Here is an 18,781-nt window from a genome sequence, read left to right on the forward strand (position 1 = left end):
AGGGTGAAGAGTGAAATCGGACCTATATTATGAATTCTGGGAAAAGGACTCCTTTTTTCCCCAATTTTGATTTCTTCCAATCTTAATTGCAGATAAGGACTAAGTCTTATCAGCTCACTGAGTTTTGACAGCATTGAAAATGGTAGTGATGCGGGACTTCCCTGGTGGTACAGTGGTTAAGGATCTGCCTGTCAATGCAGGGGACACAGGTTCGAGCCCTGGTCCGGGAAGATCCCACATGCCACGGAGCAACTAAGCCCGTGCGCCACAACTACTGAAGCCGGCGTGCCTAGAGTTCGTACTCTGCAACAAGAGAAGCCACCGCAATGAGAAGCCTGCGCACTGCAATGAAGAGTAGCCCCCGCTCGCCGCAACTAGAGAAAGCCTGTGTGCAGCAATGAAGACCCAACGCAGCCAAAATAAATAAATAAGTTAATTAAAAAAAAAAAGAAAATGGTAGTGATGGGTCAAGTACTTTTTGCCTCCTTGCTAAAAAAAAAAGAAAAAGAAAAAGAAAAAAAGATAAACAGAGTACCTCTTGAAGAGTTGTGGCTACTTCTGTTGCTTTTGGCCCTTTGTGTAGTTTATTTTCCTTTTAACTTAGGGGTTGTCTGCTTAAATATGAAATTGAATCTTTTCTGATCCTTTCTTCTGTTTTCAGTTGCAGCTCCAATAGAAAAAACAATATCCAGTGAAAAAGCGTCAAGCACTCCGTCTGCTGAGACACAAGAGGAGTTTGTGGATGATTTTCGAGTTGGGGAGCGAGTTTGGGTGAATGGGAATAAGCCTGGATTTATCCAGTTCCTGGGAGAAACCCAGTTTGCACCAGGCCAATGGGCCGGGATCGTTTTAGATGAACCCATAGGCAAGAATGATGGTTCAGTGGCAGGAATTCGGTATTTCCAGTGTGAGCCTTTAAAGGGCATATTCACCCGACCTTCAAAGTTGACGAGGAAGGTGCAGGCAGAAGATGAAGCCGATGGCCTGCAGACAACTCATGCTTCCAGAACGACTTCGCCTCTGTCCACTTCGACAGCCAGCATGGTGTCCTCTTCCCCAGCCACCCCCTCAAATATTCCCCATAAATCGCCCCAGCCAACCGCAAAGGAACCTTCAGCTACATCTCAGATCAGCAACCTTACAAAAACCACCAGTGAATCTATTTCCAACCTTTCGGAGGCCGGCTCAATCAAGAAAGGAGAAAGAGAGCTCAAAATTGGAGACCGAGTATTGGTGAGTCCATGAACCTTCCAAGGTCGTTATGTTGACCTGAGTGACGGGTTGAACTACACACATGCGGGCTCAGAATCTGTTCTGTAGGGATGACCATTCATTTATAGAGTAAGTAATCAGCTTTTCTGGTTCCATTTATGTGTAAATATACAACAGATTAGAAACTGGCTACGTAGTTTGTGCGTAGTATAAGCGTAGGTTTGCAGGGATCGATTCTAGTTTTATCTTCGTTTAGTCAAAAGAATATTGAGTTTTTAGCTTGTAAATATTAAGGTAACTTTACTTGACAAAACAAGCTGAGAGGTGGACTTAGATGTTTTTAACAAAGGTTTTTTTTTTCTTTCTGGTTTTTAATTTTTGCTTTAAGGATAGTGTGTGGGTAAATATGAGATCCTGTTTCTTTGAGTGTCTTGGAAAACTCAGAGATCACAGGATGTTATTTCAGAATTTCTCTGCCTTTTAAATGATCAGGTTTAGGTCTAGGAAAAGAAAGGAGGGACTTCCCTGGTGGTCCACTGGTTAAGAATCCACCTTCCAATGCAGGAGATGCGGGTTTGATCCCTGGTCCGGGAACTGAGGTCCCACGTGCCGAGGGGCAACCAAGTCCGTGCGCTCTGGAACCTGCACGCCACAACTAGAGAGAAGAGTGCGCGGCAGCTAAGACCCGATGTAGCCAAATAAATATTAAGAAAAAAGAAATGTACTGTAGTTTCTTTTTTTTTTTTTTGCTAATAAGCAGGAAACAATGTATAAGGTCTACATGCTGTACATTCTAGAACCCCTGAATGACACAGTGACTGATTTATTTTTGTTTGTTTGTGTTAAACGAGAGGCAGTGTAGCAGTGCTAAAAACACAAGCTGAGTCCAGCTCTGCCTTTGTGACCATAGCAAATTATTTAACTTCTTAGTTTTCTCATCTATGAAAATGAGGTTGAATAATAGTGCTAACATCTAGCATTGTTGTGAGGATTAAATTAGCTGATGCATATGACATTCTTAGCAGTGCCTGGTATCCAGTCAACACTCAAGACATGGTAACTTTTTTTTTTTTTTTAAACAGCAGAACCTTATTTATTTATTGGCCACACCATGTGGCTTGTGGAATCTTAGTTCCCTGACCAGGGATTGAACCTAGGCCCTCGGTAGTGAAAGCACCGAGTCCTAACCACTGGACTGCCAGAGAATTCCCAAGCAATGGTAGCTGTTTTTCCATTGATGAAAATTTAAAGCTATTTTCTGACTTTTTCAACACTTTAGTCAGTTCAGTTCAAGGTATGACGTTTGTCTGAAGTCTTTGACCCTGTGCTCTTCAGTTTCCTTTGTATCCGTAAAAATTCCATCAGTCTTGGAGGCTTACAGTAATATAATGGGAAAAAAAGAATGGCTGTTAGCCTTTAGAATGTCCCGTGCATCTCGTTGAATGTGTCAGCAGTATATGGAGTAGCCCCCATAGAATTGGTGAGGAAACTGAGGTCCTAAGAAGTACAATCACTTGCCCAAGGTCATACAACCTGAAGAGTGGTGCTTCTGCAATTAAAATTTAGGTATTTTTACTCCAGAACCTGTCACGGAGAGCTGATGATTGATAGTATAATTTTGAAATTGGAAGTTTTTGTGATTTTTTTGTCCTACAGACAAGAAAACTTAAGCCCGGAAAAAGGCAGTGACTCCCTGTAGTTGTATAGTACGTTCACTATAGGTTTTAGATTTAGAGCTTGGGACTTCTGTCCCCCAGTCCTGTAGCATCATGAATCTAGAAGGCCCCATGCACCTGTGGGAGCCCTTTAATACCTGTTACCTTCAACGGGGTCCTTCTGGATCTCTTAGTTTCAAGGTCAGTAGGTTCCTTCTTCTGGTTATAATAGTCATGAGTTACAGCAGTTGATGCTTCAGAACTTAGAGCATCATTTCAGTATGTCAGTGCTCTGCGGCTCAATCTGTAACTTGTTTGTTGAGCTCATACTCACTTGCTATACCAATTTTATTTTATTTTTATTTTATTTTTTAACCACGCTGAGCGGCTTGTGGGATTTCAGTTCCACCACCAAGGATTGAACCCGGGCCCTCGGCAGTGAGAGCATGTATCCTAACCACTGTTGCAGTGAAGGTTATTTATTTATTTATTTATTTTTGCGGTACGCGGGCCTCTCACTGTCGTGGCCTCTCCCGTTGCGGAGCACAGGCTCCGGACACGCAGGCTCAGCAACTATGGCTCACGGGCCCAGCCGCTCCGCAGCATGTGAGATCTTCCCGGACCGGGGCACGAATCCGTGTCCCCTGCCTCGGCAGGCGGACTCTCAACCACTGTGCCACCAGGGAAGCCCAACAGTGAAGGTTTTCTGATGCTTACTCTTCTTTTCATTTTTACTGATGTTTACTTCCCTTCCCCTCTCCTCCACTTTTTACTGTATAGATATTGCTATCATGGATGCCATTTAAAATTTTTTGTGTGTATCTCTCTTACTTTCCTAGGATAAATTTATAGTGGTGGAATTACTAGGTCAAAGGGCCTAAAATATTTAAGACTTATGGTACATATTTATCTAGTAAGCTTTGGTTAAATCAGAAGCCTGTTACCTTAGCACAGGACAGCTTTGTAGGTTAGACTGCAGGTTATATGCAATTCCATTCTAAGTGCTTAGCTGTAAATGAAATGGGATAGCATATGGCACGCTTTCAAAACAAGTAGCTCTCCTTTTCCACCAGAGTAAGAAACAGTTGATTAAATTTCTAGTCAAGTATTGTGCTGCTTGGCTGATAAAACAGACAAAATGATAAGGTCCGGATGGTTTAGCTTACAACAAAAGGCTTCCATGAGGATGTAAGGATTGAAGTGGACCTGAAGGAGAGTAGGAATTGGCCAGGCAGAGGAATGGTAGTGGCAAGAGGGAACATTCTAGCAGAGGGATTGGCAAACTCCCCAGATGGGAGGGAGTTGGCACGTTTGGGGAAGTGGCCAGTGTCACTCCGCACAGGCGGAGGAGCCCATAGGGGTAGGAGATGAGACTCATTCACTAGGTGGTGTCTGCGGGGACTGGTGACATAGGGCCTGTAAGTTTAGGCCGTGTTAAGGATTTTGATTTTGACCTTAAGAGCAACAAGACTGATAAATGATGTGATTAGATCTGTAGTTTGGAAAGATCGCTCCAGCTGCTTCGTAAAGAAGAGATCAGGGGTGGTTGAAAGTGGATTTGGGTGACCGTTCTTTGAAGAAGTCAGATGTTGAAGGAGAGTAGAGTTGTCAGGCTGATGCTGGAGGAATATTGGATCTAGGGAAGATGTTTTCTAAAGATGGCAGAGTCCGGGGTGTTTACATCCTGACTAAACTGATCTGGACTAGAGGAACAGGGTGCAGATACAGTGGTGGTGGTGGGGAATCAGTGTTGGGATGAGGTTCCTGGGAAGAGATGGCACCCTGAGCGCACACGGGGATTGCTTTGCCTTCGATTGAGACGGACGGAGATTTCCTCCATTTTTATAGTAAGGAAGGAGGATCTGCAGATGCAGGTTGGTTTGTAGAGGCTTGAATGGTGTATTTGTAGGAACATTTTAATTACATGTTCAAACCTAGCATACTTGGAACAGAATTTGAATCTCTAAGAGTCTTAAGTCTAATGAGAGTGTTTTTAGAGGCAGTAAAATTATTTACTGTTTTGGTTAGTATTTCTAGGAGAAATTAAAGGAGTACCTTAGAATCACAGTATTTTAGATCTGGAAAGGCTCTTTTGAGATCAACAAATGCCTCTTTTGGCTTAGAATACTGAAGCCCAGAGAAGAAATGCAGCTTGCCTCAGGTCATATGTGATGTACGTGTATACGTATCATTATGGCCTCTTGTTCCCAGTTAATATGTTTTTTCTACTTCCGTGTGCTGCCTTGAATAGAAGGCAGCACATTAAATAGAATAGATAATAGAAATCTTTGATTTAGGAATGTAAAACATTTCTACTTCAAAATTCATGTATAAAGGGAATTAGATTTAGAAATCTGAAATATTTGATTGGAATTCTCCTAATTAAAGAAAACTTCTGTTGGCAACCTAAATGTACATCAGTGGATGAGTAGATAAAGATGTGATATATATATACAATGATATTACTCAGCCATAAAAAAAAACGGAATCTTGCCACTGGCAACAACATGGATGGACCTAGAGGGTATTATGCTAAGTGAAATAAGTCAGAGGAAAGACAAATATCATATGATTTTCCTTGTATATGTGGAATCTAAAAATATGAAACAAACCAACACACATAATGAAACAGAAACAGACTCATTCATGGATACAGCGAACAAACTGGTTCTGCCAGAGGGGGATGGGGGGGGAGTGGGCGAATTAGGTGAAGGGGATTAAGAGGTACAAACCTCCAGTCATAAAATAAGTAAATCACAGGGATGTCATGTACAGCATAGGTAAGGTAGTCAGTAATATTGTAATAACTTTGTATGGTGATAGACAGTTACTAGAATTTTCCTGGTGATCATTTCGTAATATATGAGAGTATCAGGTCCCCACGTTGCACTCCTGAATTAATGTGACATTGTAAGTCAGTTATGCTTCAGTAAAAAACTTCCAATAGAACTAAGTTCGTTAGGTCACTGTTACATGAGGAGCAGTATAGAATATTCCCAGTCCTGCCCCCAGTGCCCTCGTGGCGCCTTCCACTTGGAACGAGCGCAGAGAGGGCAGGAGTGGAGGCTGCCTTCTCCATGCAGCTCTCTCCAGTTCTTGCTCTCATCGCCGGAAGAGCAGGAAAGGGGATTTCTGCGTCAGGTGTGAGGTTTAGCCCAATGACCTCTTGAAGATCCAGGTGGGAGCTCCTGAGCTATGACTGTATTGGGCACTCCCATCTTGGGGGAGGCAGTCCTGGCCTGGGGAAGCCTGTCCTCGCCCCCCTCCACGCTGGTGGGCCTCAGTAGGGTAGATGAGCTGGGTCAAGGAGGGTCAGTTGGAGCTGCTTGTAACAAACCCACCTGCCTCCTTCCCATCTCCCTCTGGCCCCTCTGTTTTCCCATTTGTCCTCACGAATATTCCACAGATCTCCTTAGTTGAAGATTGCTTTCATCTGCCTTGTGGCATGAGCTGCTTTGGGCTGATGCTGTGGTCCAGCTGACTCTCAGACTCACCTCTTTCCAGACTGGGAATCCCTGGGATGACCAGTTACTCGGAATGTTTTGGAGATGGTCTTGCTGCATTTTCGGGTGTAGGCACTCTTTCAGGGATGTGATGTCAGGTTCTCGAGAACTTGACTGACTTCCAGCCGTTCTGTTTCAGGATGGTTGTCTCTGTGTCCGGTACTGTATGTTCTATGCTGAATGCTTAGCTTATGACCAAGTATGAGAAGGAGACTTTTTAGGCTTTTATTTTTAAAGTGACAAGCTTTATCTTTCTACGAGCTGCTCGCAGGGCTCTTAAACTAAGAATCCTATAGTGTAAATCTGTAGGTCTTTTGCATACTGTGAAAGGGAAAAACATCTTCCTGAGATTTAAAAAAAAAATCTTATAAGTTATTTTGCTTGTGTTTGAGCCTAAATAACTACAGTTCATTTAGTATGTACTTTTCTGTGTGTCTTCATTTGTTCAGCATTATTTGTGAGACTTATTATAACATGTAAATTTAAAACACATATAGTGGGGTCATATTATATACACACCATTTTACAGTATACTTTGATAGATTTGGGGCATTTCTATGCTAGTAAATAAATACAACTCTTCATTTAAAATAATAAGCTGCTGTTTGATATCACACTGTTTGGGGCACCTAATTTAATCATAGACATTTAGATTGCTCCCCGCCTTTTTTCCCTAGAAATGAAATTTCTGAGTTAAAAAATACATAAATATTTTAAATCATAATAAGTATTGCCAACGTACAGTCCAAAAAGCCGTTAGCATTTTATGTTCCCACAAAGTGTGTACAAGTGTGCCCTTTCTAATAATTTGATTTCTTCTGTTTTTCTCAGTCTTCTTACCAGTGACTGATAACCCCCAAATCTACAAGTCTGGTTGTGGCATTGCACTTATATTGGGCGTTTGTTCATCATCTACCTGGGGGGTTCTTGGGCTCTTTTTGGGTGGGGTGTTTGAGCTCTAGGGAACTGAGCTTCCCTTGATTGCTGATAGAGTAGTTGTTAGTAGAAGGATCTGTTATTTTGTATGGCCCAAGGTTGAGAAGACTCCAGATGTTCACATTATGTTAACATTATGTTAACTCTTCCTGGACACCTTGGCTGAATGTTGAGATCTTTTCCAGCACCATAGTCTTAGCCTAATTCCTTTGCAGTGAGGATTGCTGCAGATTTGAATCATTTTTTCTGATTTTAGTTTTCCTTTTTTTTTTTTTTTTCCATTTTCAATTTCCTAAGCCTTAAATCTTAGCATAGCCTTGTAGGGTTGTCTGGGAAGGAGCGCAGAGAATCACACTGTTGATGAGAAGCTAGATTCGGCAGCTTCCTCCTCTCTGTGCACAGCCGGGCTCAGTAGAGTTCATAGCTGATAGCGGGGCTCCTCTTCCTGCTCGTTGCTTTCAGCTGTGAGAGGGTAGGATTCGTGTGCTTTTGCCATTTTCACTTTTGAGGCTTGGGAATGCATAAACTCATCCACCTGCCCGCTGGATTTCATGTCTTTGGTTTTACTATCCGTCCTCCTCTCTGCAGCCCCATTGTCCTGCGCTGCCTTGCATTAAGCCATCATCCTCTTCCCCTGGACCCCCAGACCGCTGTCCATGCTGCTAGCCCCGTCTCTCCTTGGTTCTGGTCTTCACACAATTATGGAGTGATGCGCCTGACGCGTGGATCTCATCACGCTGTTCTCCTGTGCGGTGGCGCCCTGTCTGCCTACACCAGTGCTGTTTTCACAGTGCTGGGGGTTTTCTGCGGGGTTTTCTGCGGGGCTCAGTACCTGGGCACTGGCTGGTCAGTGTGAAATTAGGTTCTCTTTGCAAACCTAAGCCAGTATCTTTACGCCAAACATGTCAAAGCTGGTATCTCTGCCTTGAGGACTCTGTGTAGGCTCTTGGGGCTTGGGAGTTTCTGGGTTGAGGAGGCACCTTATGCTGTCTAGCTTTGGGACTTGAAGAGAGGAAAGTTGGACCACTGCCTGGGCCAGAGTCTCATGTTGCAATGCCTGTTGCTAGATCACATCTTCTAACTTTTAATACTGCTTCTGTGAATTCTTTAAGCATACTTACAAAAATATCTTGAGGCTGAGACTCTTTGTAGCTTCTGAAACATATAGATTAGAAAAGCAAACTTGGCTAATACCGTTGTGGTCAAGTGGGGTACTTTTTGATCTCAGTGCTTTAAAAGAGTGTGACTCTGGCACCTAAATATTCTGCTCTTTCATCAGCCTCAGGGATCGTAGGTTTTTTTTTTTTTGGTTCCTATTAAGTTTAAACAGTTACAAATGGATGTTTTTAAAAATTCATTTATTATTTATTTTTCTTTTATGGCTGTGTCAGGTCTTTTGTTTTAATAGCAATAGTTTAATTAATTAATAATTGTTGGCTGCGTTGGCTCTTCGTTGCTGTGGGCGGGGGCTACTCTTTGTTGTGGTGCATGGGCTTCTCGTGGTGGCTTCTCTTGTTGCAGAGCACGGGCTCTAGGCGCACAGGCTTCAGTAGATGTGGTGCACAGGCTCAGTAGTTGTGGCTCACGGGCTTAGTTGCTCCACAGCATGTGGGATCTTCCTGGACTAGGGCTCGAACCTGTGTCCAGGTTCTTAACCACTTAACATTCTTTTTTTTTTTTTTTTTTTTTTTAACATTCTTAACCACTGTGCCACCAGGGAAGTCCCCCTCTATGTATTTAAAATGATCTTTTCATTTATTTATTTGTTCATTGCCCATCTCCCTCTGACCAGAATTTAGGCTCCATGAGAGTCTGGAAACTTTCTGTCTCATTCACTGTCTTTTCCCAAGCACTTAGAACAGTGCCTGGCACACAGTAGGTGTTCCTAAAATATTGTCAAAAGAATCAAAGGGTTTTAAATACTGTTGTCACATTATACCCTTAAAGGGGAGGAGTAACATTGTAAAGTATGACAAGAGATGCAATTAGGACCAGTGGATAAAAACTGGGCCAGGCGAATCTTACCTTTCTTGCAGGAGTTGCCCAGTGGAGCTGCCCTAAGCTGGATTGCTCTCTAGTTGAGGTAATACGAAATATGGACGTCATCATCTCACAGGTGATTAAGTTTTAAGTCAGGGCTAAATTTGTATGGGTAAATACCAATTAGCCATAGTTACCTTTTTAAATTAAGAAGCCACCTCACGAAATTCAGTTGCTCACGAAATCCCTGTGGCACAGTCCCTCGTTACCACCCACTGGACATTTTATAGCTTTATAAATTGAGACACAGTGAGGTTAAATGGCTTGTTTGAGATTTGATGAATAGATGGGAGAGTTGAGAGAGGATGAAAGGTTTCCTGTTTCCTGTTTGTGGACCCATTCATCAGCCCAGCAGAATGTTTTCTTTTTAAATATTTATTTATTTATTTGGCTGCGCCAGGTCTTAGTTGCAGCACACAGGATCTTTTTTAGTTGCAGCACGTGGAGTCCTTAGTTGTGGCACACAGGCTCTTAGTTGTGACATGTGGGATCTAGTTCCCTGACCAGGGATGGAACCCGGGCCCCCTGCATTGGGAGCGTGAAGCCTTAGCCATTGGACCACAAGGGACGTCCCCAGCAGAATTTATCAGTGTTCTTATTTTTCAAAAGAGTTTACAAGAACGGTGTTTGTTCCCACAGCATTTTGTAGAAACCTCTTAAAGTGCTTATCACTTTTCACTAGAAATATTTGCTTGAATTTTTCTGTCAGTGACCAACACTGTATTCTGTTTATATTTGTATCCTCAGGGCCCAAGCACTCAGGAAATATATATTGAATGAATGAATGAGAGCTGAAAAACCTGATATTTGCTAAAGCCTGACCACAGCTAGGTTTTCCTTTAGCTGAGTTTCTAGTTTAAATTAATTTGGTCTCCAGTAGTGACTTCTAATTTTGACTTAGGTTGACCACAGTGTTATGTGTTATACGTATATATTCTGAAAGTAAAGAGAATGAATGGTAGTTACTTGTGTTTGCCGTAGGGATCCATTTTTTTGTTTCAATGTTGTAAAATTTTTTATCTTTAATGATCTTGATATCTGGGACTTCCCTGGCGGTGTAGTGGTTAAGATTCCGTGCTCCCAATGCAGGGGGCCTGGGTTCGATCCCTGGTCAGGGAACTAGATCCCATATGCATGCCGCTACTAAGAGTTCCCATGCCACAGCTAAGGAGCCAGCGAGCTGCAACCAAGGAGCCCACCTGCCACAAGTAAAGAGCCCGCCTGCCACAACTAAGACCTAGTGCAACCAAATGAATGATAAATAAATAAATATTTTTTAAAAATCCTGTTACCTGCCCCTAAAACATAGATTTGAAAATTGTGGCTTATACTTAATGTAAGTGCACATGCTATAATACTCTGGGTTCTCTGGAACACATGAGAAGTAAAACTTAACTTTATAAAACCATGTTTAAATGCTTAGAAAAAAATTTGACTGTAAAATGATTAAGTAGAAAAGTGAGTGATTTTGGATGTGACTTTCTGTCTGTGTTAAAGATATTTTGAATAATTACTAAGGATCTTTCAGAGGGGAAAGGAAAGCATATTATGTTATATGAGTCAAGAATTTCAAGTTAGGTGAGAGAAAAAGTATAAGAAAACTGCTCATTCTAGGAACTAGTAGTCATCCATTTGAAACAAACTTTATGGCTTTTTTTTTGGCGGGGGGTAGATGTATGTTCTGTTACCTGCATTTAGAGAAAAAGTTGCTGATCTGTTTGTGGTAATTTGTTATAAAGCTTCTGATCTGAGTGAAGCCACGGTTTGTTTGGAGAATTTACTGCCCACAGCCTGTTAGACGCCTCTTGGAAAAACAGTTGGCATGACAGTAGCTTAGACTCACCCCCAAAGAATTCAACAGATTATCTGGAAAGATTGCATCATCTTTAGCTAATGTGCTGTGTTCTGCTCATGTGATGCTGGTTAGTCTGCTGCTCTGAAAGGTGTGTAAGAGGACAGAGAAAACAGAGGCCAATTTTATATAGGTTACTATTCATACATTCCATGGTCACCAATAAGAGTGCTAAAAAGTCCCATTTGCCAGATCTACAACTAGTACTTTCCTTAGCATGGACACACTGGCTGCTAACATACAGCAGACTCTCACACTGTCAGGCACTGACTAAACAGTTTTATGTGGATTATTTTATTTAATCTTCACAGCAATCCTGTAATTATCACCATTTTACTTATGAGGAAGCTAAGATTGATTGATTTATTTATGGCTGCATTGGATCTTAGCTGCAGCACGTAGGCTCTTTGTTGTGGCTCAAGAGCTTCTCTCTAGTTGTGGCACGCAGGCTTAGTTGCCCCGCGGCATGTGGGATCTTAATTCCCCGACCAGGGATCGAACCTGCGTCCCCTGCATTGAAAGGCAGATTCTTAACCACTGGACCACCAGGGAAGTTCCGAAACTAAGATTTAGAAACTAAGCAACTTGACTAACTCATAGACAGAGCTGGCATTTGAATTTGTTCAACTTGGAGCCCATGCTTACTTAGTTTGTGTTAGCATATTTCTTCCTTTGCTCTCTTCTGAGCCATGAAATTCAGCCTCAGCCACTGGATATCTTTTTCCTTTTGTTGGTTTACATGGAAAAATGGCCTTTTCTGTGTAGTTCCCTATGGAGAAGGTCACCTTTCATTTCTTCAGCAAATGTTTGTTGAGTGTCTCCTGCTGTGCACTGTGGATTGCGGTGCTGGACACAACGGTTCCTGCGTGGAGTTTTCTCCAGCCTCCAACTCCATCTTTCCTCAGTGACACCTGTCATGACACCAGGATGTTTCTGAACTGTCCGGGGACTGCCTGCCCTCTGTCACCCTTCACATGCTCTCCTGCCTAGGGTACCTTAAACTGTAACTGCTTTGGTTCCTTAAATCAGTTTCACAAAGAGTTTGTCTTTCAGAGAAAAAGTATATAGCTTTGAGACTTTAACATTTTCCATTTTCAACAAAGCTTAAATGTCAGCAGTGAGTGTCCCTGGGTGTTGAGATTACAGGAATAACATTTATTTTTTGTTCATAATGTTCTTAATTGCCTGCGGTGACTCGCCTCTTGTATAATTGGGGAATTTTTTTTAATTAAGGAAAAAGAGGGAATTCCCTGGTGGTCCAGTGGTTAGGACTCTGTGCTTTCACCGCTGGGGCCCAGGTTCGAGCCCTGGTTGGGGAACTAAGACCCCGCGAGCCCTGAGGCTCAGCCAAAAAATCTTAAAAAAAGAAAAAAGAAGCTTAGCTAAAAGTAAGAAAATCAGTATTCTGAAGAATAATAGTAATAAGGGAAAGCCAGCCCCAGGAAATATCATGCAGGTTGTGAAGTAGCAGTAATCAAAATGCCATGGCAGTAGCACAGTTACTGAACTTTTGAAACTGTAATAAGACTCAGATCTGTTCTTATGTGCATGTGAGAGAGGATATGATAAAATGAGTACTTGAAATAGAAAAATAATGGCAAAGGAAGAAATAATAAATGCTGATGGGATAATTTTGGAAATAATTAATGTTTGCATGTTATGTCAAACAACAGCTGGGACAAAGAGACATTTAAAAAGATTCACAGCTTTGAACAGTTCACGTAAAATGTGAAGAACAGTCATTTTAATAGTTGTGAAGAAATGGAGAGCCTCACAGTGGAAAATATCAATATTTAAAATATTTTAAAGAATTTACATTTCATGTGTGTGGATGTGTGAATATTTGTCTTTAACATGTACGTGTTATTGCTTTACCTGGATAATGATGTAAAGGACATTTGGGAACATAAACACAGCAGTTGTTACAGTGGATTATGCATGAATTTTGTTTTTCTTTAATGACGTAGGTGTTTTATTTTTGTAGCAAATATTTATTTTGAAGCAGAAACCTCCCTCCGGAGTGATAAGGTATTTTTTTAATTGGACCAAATGTTGATGACTGCGCATCACCTAGGCGATTTCATTATTGGACTATATCAGGTATCGGATCACTCTGGCGACTGAAGTCACCCAGGTGGACTTTGCTAACCTTTGGAGAGAACTCTTTGAAGAGTTGGAGAGGAGGTTAAGAGATTTGCTGCTTGGAGAAACGATGGAACACAGTATTGGCTGCAGCTGCAAAGGATTAAGCTGTGAAATTGTAATTACGTTCATCTCTTCCTTTTAACGTTCTCTTCTTCCAGGTTGGTGGCACGAAGGCTGGCGTCGTCCGGTTTCTTGGGGAGACAGACTTCGCCAAGGGGGAGTGGTGTGGTGTGGAGTTGGATGAGCCTCTTGGGAAGAACGATGGGGCTGTCGCTGGAACAAGGTTTGTTGGCAGTTGGAATCTCGTCTCCCTCTTGCATGTAAAGGTGCTCAAGCCGATCCCGCCAACCGTGTATAATAAAATGGACGTGAGTGTTTTGAAGAGCTGCACTTTTATTTCCTAAGACTCATCTACAGGTTTTTCCCCCCACTAGAATCAGAGTCTTTCGACTGTCTGTTTTAGTAATATGTGCAGTGCGTCTGAGTAGATTCTGAGCAAGTGTTTGGTTTATTTATCTATCTATTTATTTTATTTTAAAACTCTATTAATTTTATTTATTTTTGGCTGTGTTAGGTCTTCGTTGCTGTGCGTGGGCTGTCCTAGTGGATCCTTAGCCACTGCACCACCAGGGAAGCCCTATCTATTTATTTTTAAGGCTTTTTTTTTTTTTTTTTTAGAGCAGTTTTAGGTTCACAGCAGAATTGAGAGGAAGGTACAGAGATATCCCTCCTCTACCCCCTGCCCCACACATGCACAGCCTCCCCCGTTATCAACATCCTGCACCCAAGTGGTCCATTTATTACAGCTGGTGAACCTATATTGACACATCATTATCCCCCAAAGTCTGTAGTTTATATTACAGTTTATTCTTGGTATACATTCTATGGATTTAGACAAGTGTGTAATGACATGTTTCTACAATTATAGTATCATCTATAGTGTTTTCATTTTATTTTTCAAAATAGAAAGGAAATACTATATCATCCTTTTGGCTGCTCTCCCTTTGATAGCAGTCAACGTCTGAATGAGTTTCTGGGCATTGGAGGGTAGGGGGAGTGAGGAGAAGGAAGCTGCTTTTGTTAGGACGAGAACGCAAAATGTGTCTTTATATCTGGTGACAAGGATTCCATCCTGTGGCAAGAGGACTGACGGCAAGCACACCTATTCCACTGTGAGGATAACCCCACTCTCACCTCACAGGGATAGGGTGGGAGTTAAGTCATGCAGATGAATGCAAGAGGCGTTTCCCACACTTCAGATGCTTTGAGGGCCTTGGGCACAGTTGTGGTCTCTGATGCATTATTGTTAGTAGTATAAAGTGTTGTAGTTAACATTTTACTTATAAAATGTTTACAGACTGATTATAAACATATAGGTCTTATGTACCAAATACAATAATAATGCCTCGAGGAGATTAAAAAAATCTCTTGGTGCTGCAACGATAATGAAGCCGTATCATTGATATCCTTCATATTAAGTTGTTATAATTCGCTAGAGTCGTGAGATCTCCAAGTGTCAGTACCAGTTGATACTACTCCACCTTTACCTGAGTGAATCTGCCAGAGTTAGGTGCTTGTTTGATTTCTCTTGCCCTTTGTTTGGCAGGGTTTTATTAAGTGGGATCACTCCTCTGCTGTGTGTTTATCAGATAGTAGAAATACCTTCCCTTTGCATAAAATCTTAGTAACAGATGAGTGATTCCATCTCTGTGTATCATACTGTTATTTCCTAGTGTGTTTTCTAAAACATTATTGTGGGGCTTTCCTGGTGGTGCAGTGGTTAAGAATCCGCCTGCCAATGCAGGGGACACAGGTTCGAGCCCTGGTCTGGGAAGATCCCACATGCTGCGGAGCAACTAAGCCCGTGAGCCACAGCTAGTGAGCCTGCGCTCTAGAGCCCGCGAGCCACAACTACTGAGCCCACACGCCACGGCTACTGAGCCTGCACTCTAGAGCCTGTGAGCCACAACTACTGAGCCCGTGTGCCACAACTACTGAAGCCTAGAGCCCTTGCTCTGCAACAAGCGAAGACACCACAATGAGAAGCCCGCGCACTGCAACGAAAAGTAGCCCCTGGTCACTGCAACTAGAGAAAGCCTGCACGCAGCAACGAAGACCCACTGCAGCCAAAAATAAATCAATAATTTTAAAAAATAATAAATTAAAAAAAAACTATTATTATGGTTATTTATCAGCTTGCACACCAGTGCGTGCCACGGGCTGGTGCATCACCCCAGCTGGTTGGTAAAATTCACAGCAAACCAGTCACGAGTTATGAGTCAGGAGAGCTTTTTGGTTATAGTTGTATTTCTTGTAATTAACTTGCTTCTTGTTACTGTTCCTGTTGTTGTCCCCTAAAGGTATTTTCAGTGTCAACCCAAATATGGCCTGTTTGCTCCTGTCCACAAAGTGACCAAGATTGGCTTCCCTTCCACCACACCAGCCAAAGCCAAGGCCGCTGCCGTGAGGCGGGTGATGGCGACCACACCCGCCAGCCTGACACGCAGCCCTTCTGCCTCTTCTCTCAGCTCCATGAGCTCTGTGGCCTCCTCTGTAAGCAGCAAGCCCAGTCGGACAGGATTGGTAAGCCTCCCTTCTCCCGCTGCGTGTTTCTGCGTCCCAGGCACTGTAAATGCCCCCACCCCCACCCCGTCGGTGTGCCTGCTTTGCTTTAGGAGATGTTAAGTCTCCCCTTGCCCTTGTACTAAATGTTCTCTGTAGCTTGTGAAAGTCCTTACAAATTTTGCAACAAAACAAAAACCTCTAGCAAGAATACAAGTTTGAAATAAAGAATTTTTTTAACAGCCCTTTTCAGGTTCCTTAGACTTTAAGATATAACAGTTCTTGGTGAATCTATAGTAACTACTACTTAGTCTAACATATGGGATGATTGAGTATTCTGAAATTATTTTGGCATCAGAAGGACAGGAGAATTGGAGGGATCCTTTTCTTCAAGGACCTGGGTCTCTTTCTCTTTGACATCAAACAATTTTAGGAACTACAGTCGTTTGAGAAAAGGCATGTTCTTAGAATTTTAGTATTATGTTCATACAGTCTAACCCACTGAAAGCAGTTGGTGTGTGGAGCGTTCCTGACTCAGGCCAGAGGATGCAGAGGGGAACTTAGGGAACTTGAAAGGATGCTAGGAAAAGCCATGTTTTGTTTTGTCTCCATCTCCCCCTTCCCCCACTCCCTCTTACTTTCTCCCTCTCTTTCCCATTTAGATCAGCAACAGAAAATTATCAGAATCAAAATAGGCCGCATCTCATTCTGTTTGTTAATGTCATGCTTTTTTTTTTAGTGTCAAAGCAATGACTTTTTGGCTTTGCCCCCTCCCACCCCCCACCCTTTAGTTTATTCACTGGAAGTGAGGCAAATACTGTTTAAATTTGAAGTGGCAGTATGAGCTTGTACTCCAGTCTGAATTCAGGATCTCTGCTTTATGACAATGAACGACAGACAGGAGTTAGAATGTGAAGTGTCATGATCGGGCAGTAAGGCTGCTGGCCCTTGATCTCGCTTTGCCTTCTCTCCATTGACCTTGGGCAGGGAAGGCAACAGCGGAAGCATCTTTCTTTAAAGTAGGGGTTATGCTTCTCTGGACTTTGTTCCTCTTATGTTCAAGTAAAATAAATACCTGCTTGGACTATGTCATTTTGCATATAAAAGTCTGCATCTTCAACAGAAAAATTACAAATGGACTTATGAGAAAAGCTTGTCAAGAACTTTTTGAATGTTTGAGTGAAATGGATGAAGAAACCCCTCTGTTTGGATGAAGCCTTGTTCAGAGTGGGTCAGCAAGCTCTAAAGTGGAAATCGAGTTTACTAATCCAGGAACAATTCCGTGAAAGTATCTACCCTGGATTAGGAATTATTTCTTGTGTAATTTTTACTACGTTGTAATTAAGTGTCCGTTTCTTTGGAGATGCCCAAGCGCCCCCGCTGCTCCCCCAACCGGTCCTCTTACTCTTTAGAACAGTTCTGATTCCTCTTAGTTCACCTCATTTTCTTTTGAAGAAAACTAGCAAAAGAGAAATGAGTCTCCTTGCCTTGTAAAACAGCTTGTTTCTGTACCTCTTTATATAGCGTGGCTATAGTTTCTAAACCAAAAATCACCATAAAAGAATATACCAAAAATACAGAGTAATTGAAAGCGTGACTTCTTAAAAATACACCTCAACAGCGTGATCCCTTGTATATATATATAAAGTGGGGACATTCCTTAATGCACAGCGATCTGAAAGAATTGAGTACAGAGGTGCCCAGCCTTTCTGGTTCCACAGAACCTTTAGTCTCAGTTATTTTTTCACAGTGCCCGTAGGCCTAAAGAAAGAGCTAACAGTTCTGTTTATTAAGTAGTTAGGTCCAAACAACTTAATATTTATGTCCTAACAATTTAATAGCTCTTCCAAAAAAAAAAAAGGTTCACATTAATTGAAAGGAAAAAGAATATTTTTAATTCATTCTTGAATAACCACAGTGAACTAGTATTAGGTTGCATGCTCTTCTTGGGCATTGCATATCCTGTCAGACCTTGGACTCTTCCTGGACACTGCCACCCTCACTTCCTGTGCCATATTGGTTTTTGCACAGTACTTGCTTTTGGTCTGGCAGTAGCCAAAACCCGGCTTCAGAAAGACATGACGTTATGGAAAGGAATGTAGTACAATCCAAGGTTGAAACTGAATCCCCTCCAGCTAGTAGTTTGCATGGTATCCAACGGGTGTCGCTCTGTTTCCTTGTGTCTCCCTGTGAGTTTGCTGCAGTACCCTGGGGTGTACCTCTGCGCGGGGTTTGGGAACCTCAGATTTAGTGTCTTCGGGAAGAAACGTTAGTACGAGAAAGTATAACCACATAGTAAAATTGGAAAATCAAGGTCAGATGGTTAAAAGAGAGACTAGGAATTCCCCACCCCCCCCATATACTTAAGTAATTCAAGAAATTTCACTAAATAGAAACAACGAAGGACAGTTTGGGTGTACTTTACTCTCATAGCTGTCAAACTGCCTAACTCTGAACTGACGGCAGATCCTCACTGTCAGTCTGTGTCCTGGCCGGGGGCTCAGCTAGACAGAGGACGAGGAGAGCCTTCAAGCAGCAAGCGAGGCTTTGACTGCAGAGGGCGAAGTCGAGCGGCGTCGACCTGGAGCCAGTCATCACCAAGTAAATGGCCGTGGACAGACGCTCACCAAGGGATGTGGCCTCTTCTGGACCACCTCCCAGCCCCCGGAGCCCAGCTTGGAAGAGTGTTACTCAGCTTGCCCACATTACCTATGCACATTTAATGGAAGGTTACATCCTCTGTGTTTTTACATGACGATTAGCCATCTTGAGGAGGTATCGGGTGTGTGAAGCAGCAAAGATGAACGGGTGACAGCGCTGAAACACGTTTTCTCCACGCCTCAGCCCACCACTCTTCCTCCCTCCCCTCTTGTTTC

The 18,781-nt window shown here is 42.5% G+C and overlaps 1 protein-coding gene and 1 non-coding gene across 4 annotated transcripts in view; both read left to right on the plus strand.

Moving 5' to 3' along the window:
• Positions 1-18,781, plus strand: part of CLIP1 (CAP-Gly domain containing linker protein 1) — an 87,114-nt gene that overhangs the window by 3,324 nt on the left and 65,009 nt on the right. For all 3 annotated transcript variants that reach the window (XM_024758486.1, XM_024758487.1, XM_024758488.1), the window contains exons 2-4: positions 662-1,233; positions 13,502-13,626; positions 15,704-15,926. In XM_024758486.1, the coding sequence (XP_024614254.1) occupies positions 662-1,233; positions 13,502-13,626; positions 15,704-15,926 (920 nt within the window). The remainder of the gene's footprint in view (positions 1-661; positions 1,234-13,501; positions 13,627-15,703; positions 15,927-18,781) is intronic.
• On the plus strand, positions 12,446-12,517 carry TRNAE-UUC (transfer RNA glutamic acid (anticodon UUC)). Its single transcript has one exon. It is a non-coding gene; the product is annotated as a tRNA-Glu (tRNA).

Source organism: Neophocaena asiaeorientalis, unplaced genomic scaffold (assembly GCF_003031525.2).
Source record: "Neophocaena asiaeorientalis asiaeorientalis breed wild unplaced genomic scaffold, Neophocaena_asiaeorientalis_V1.1 scaffold77, whole genome shotgun sequence".
In the NCBI taxonomy this organism is placed as follows: Eukaryota; Metazoa; Chordata; class Mammalia; order Artiodactyla; family Phocoenidae; genus Neophocaena; species Neophocaena asiaeorientalis.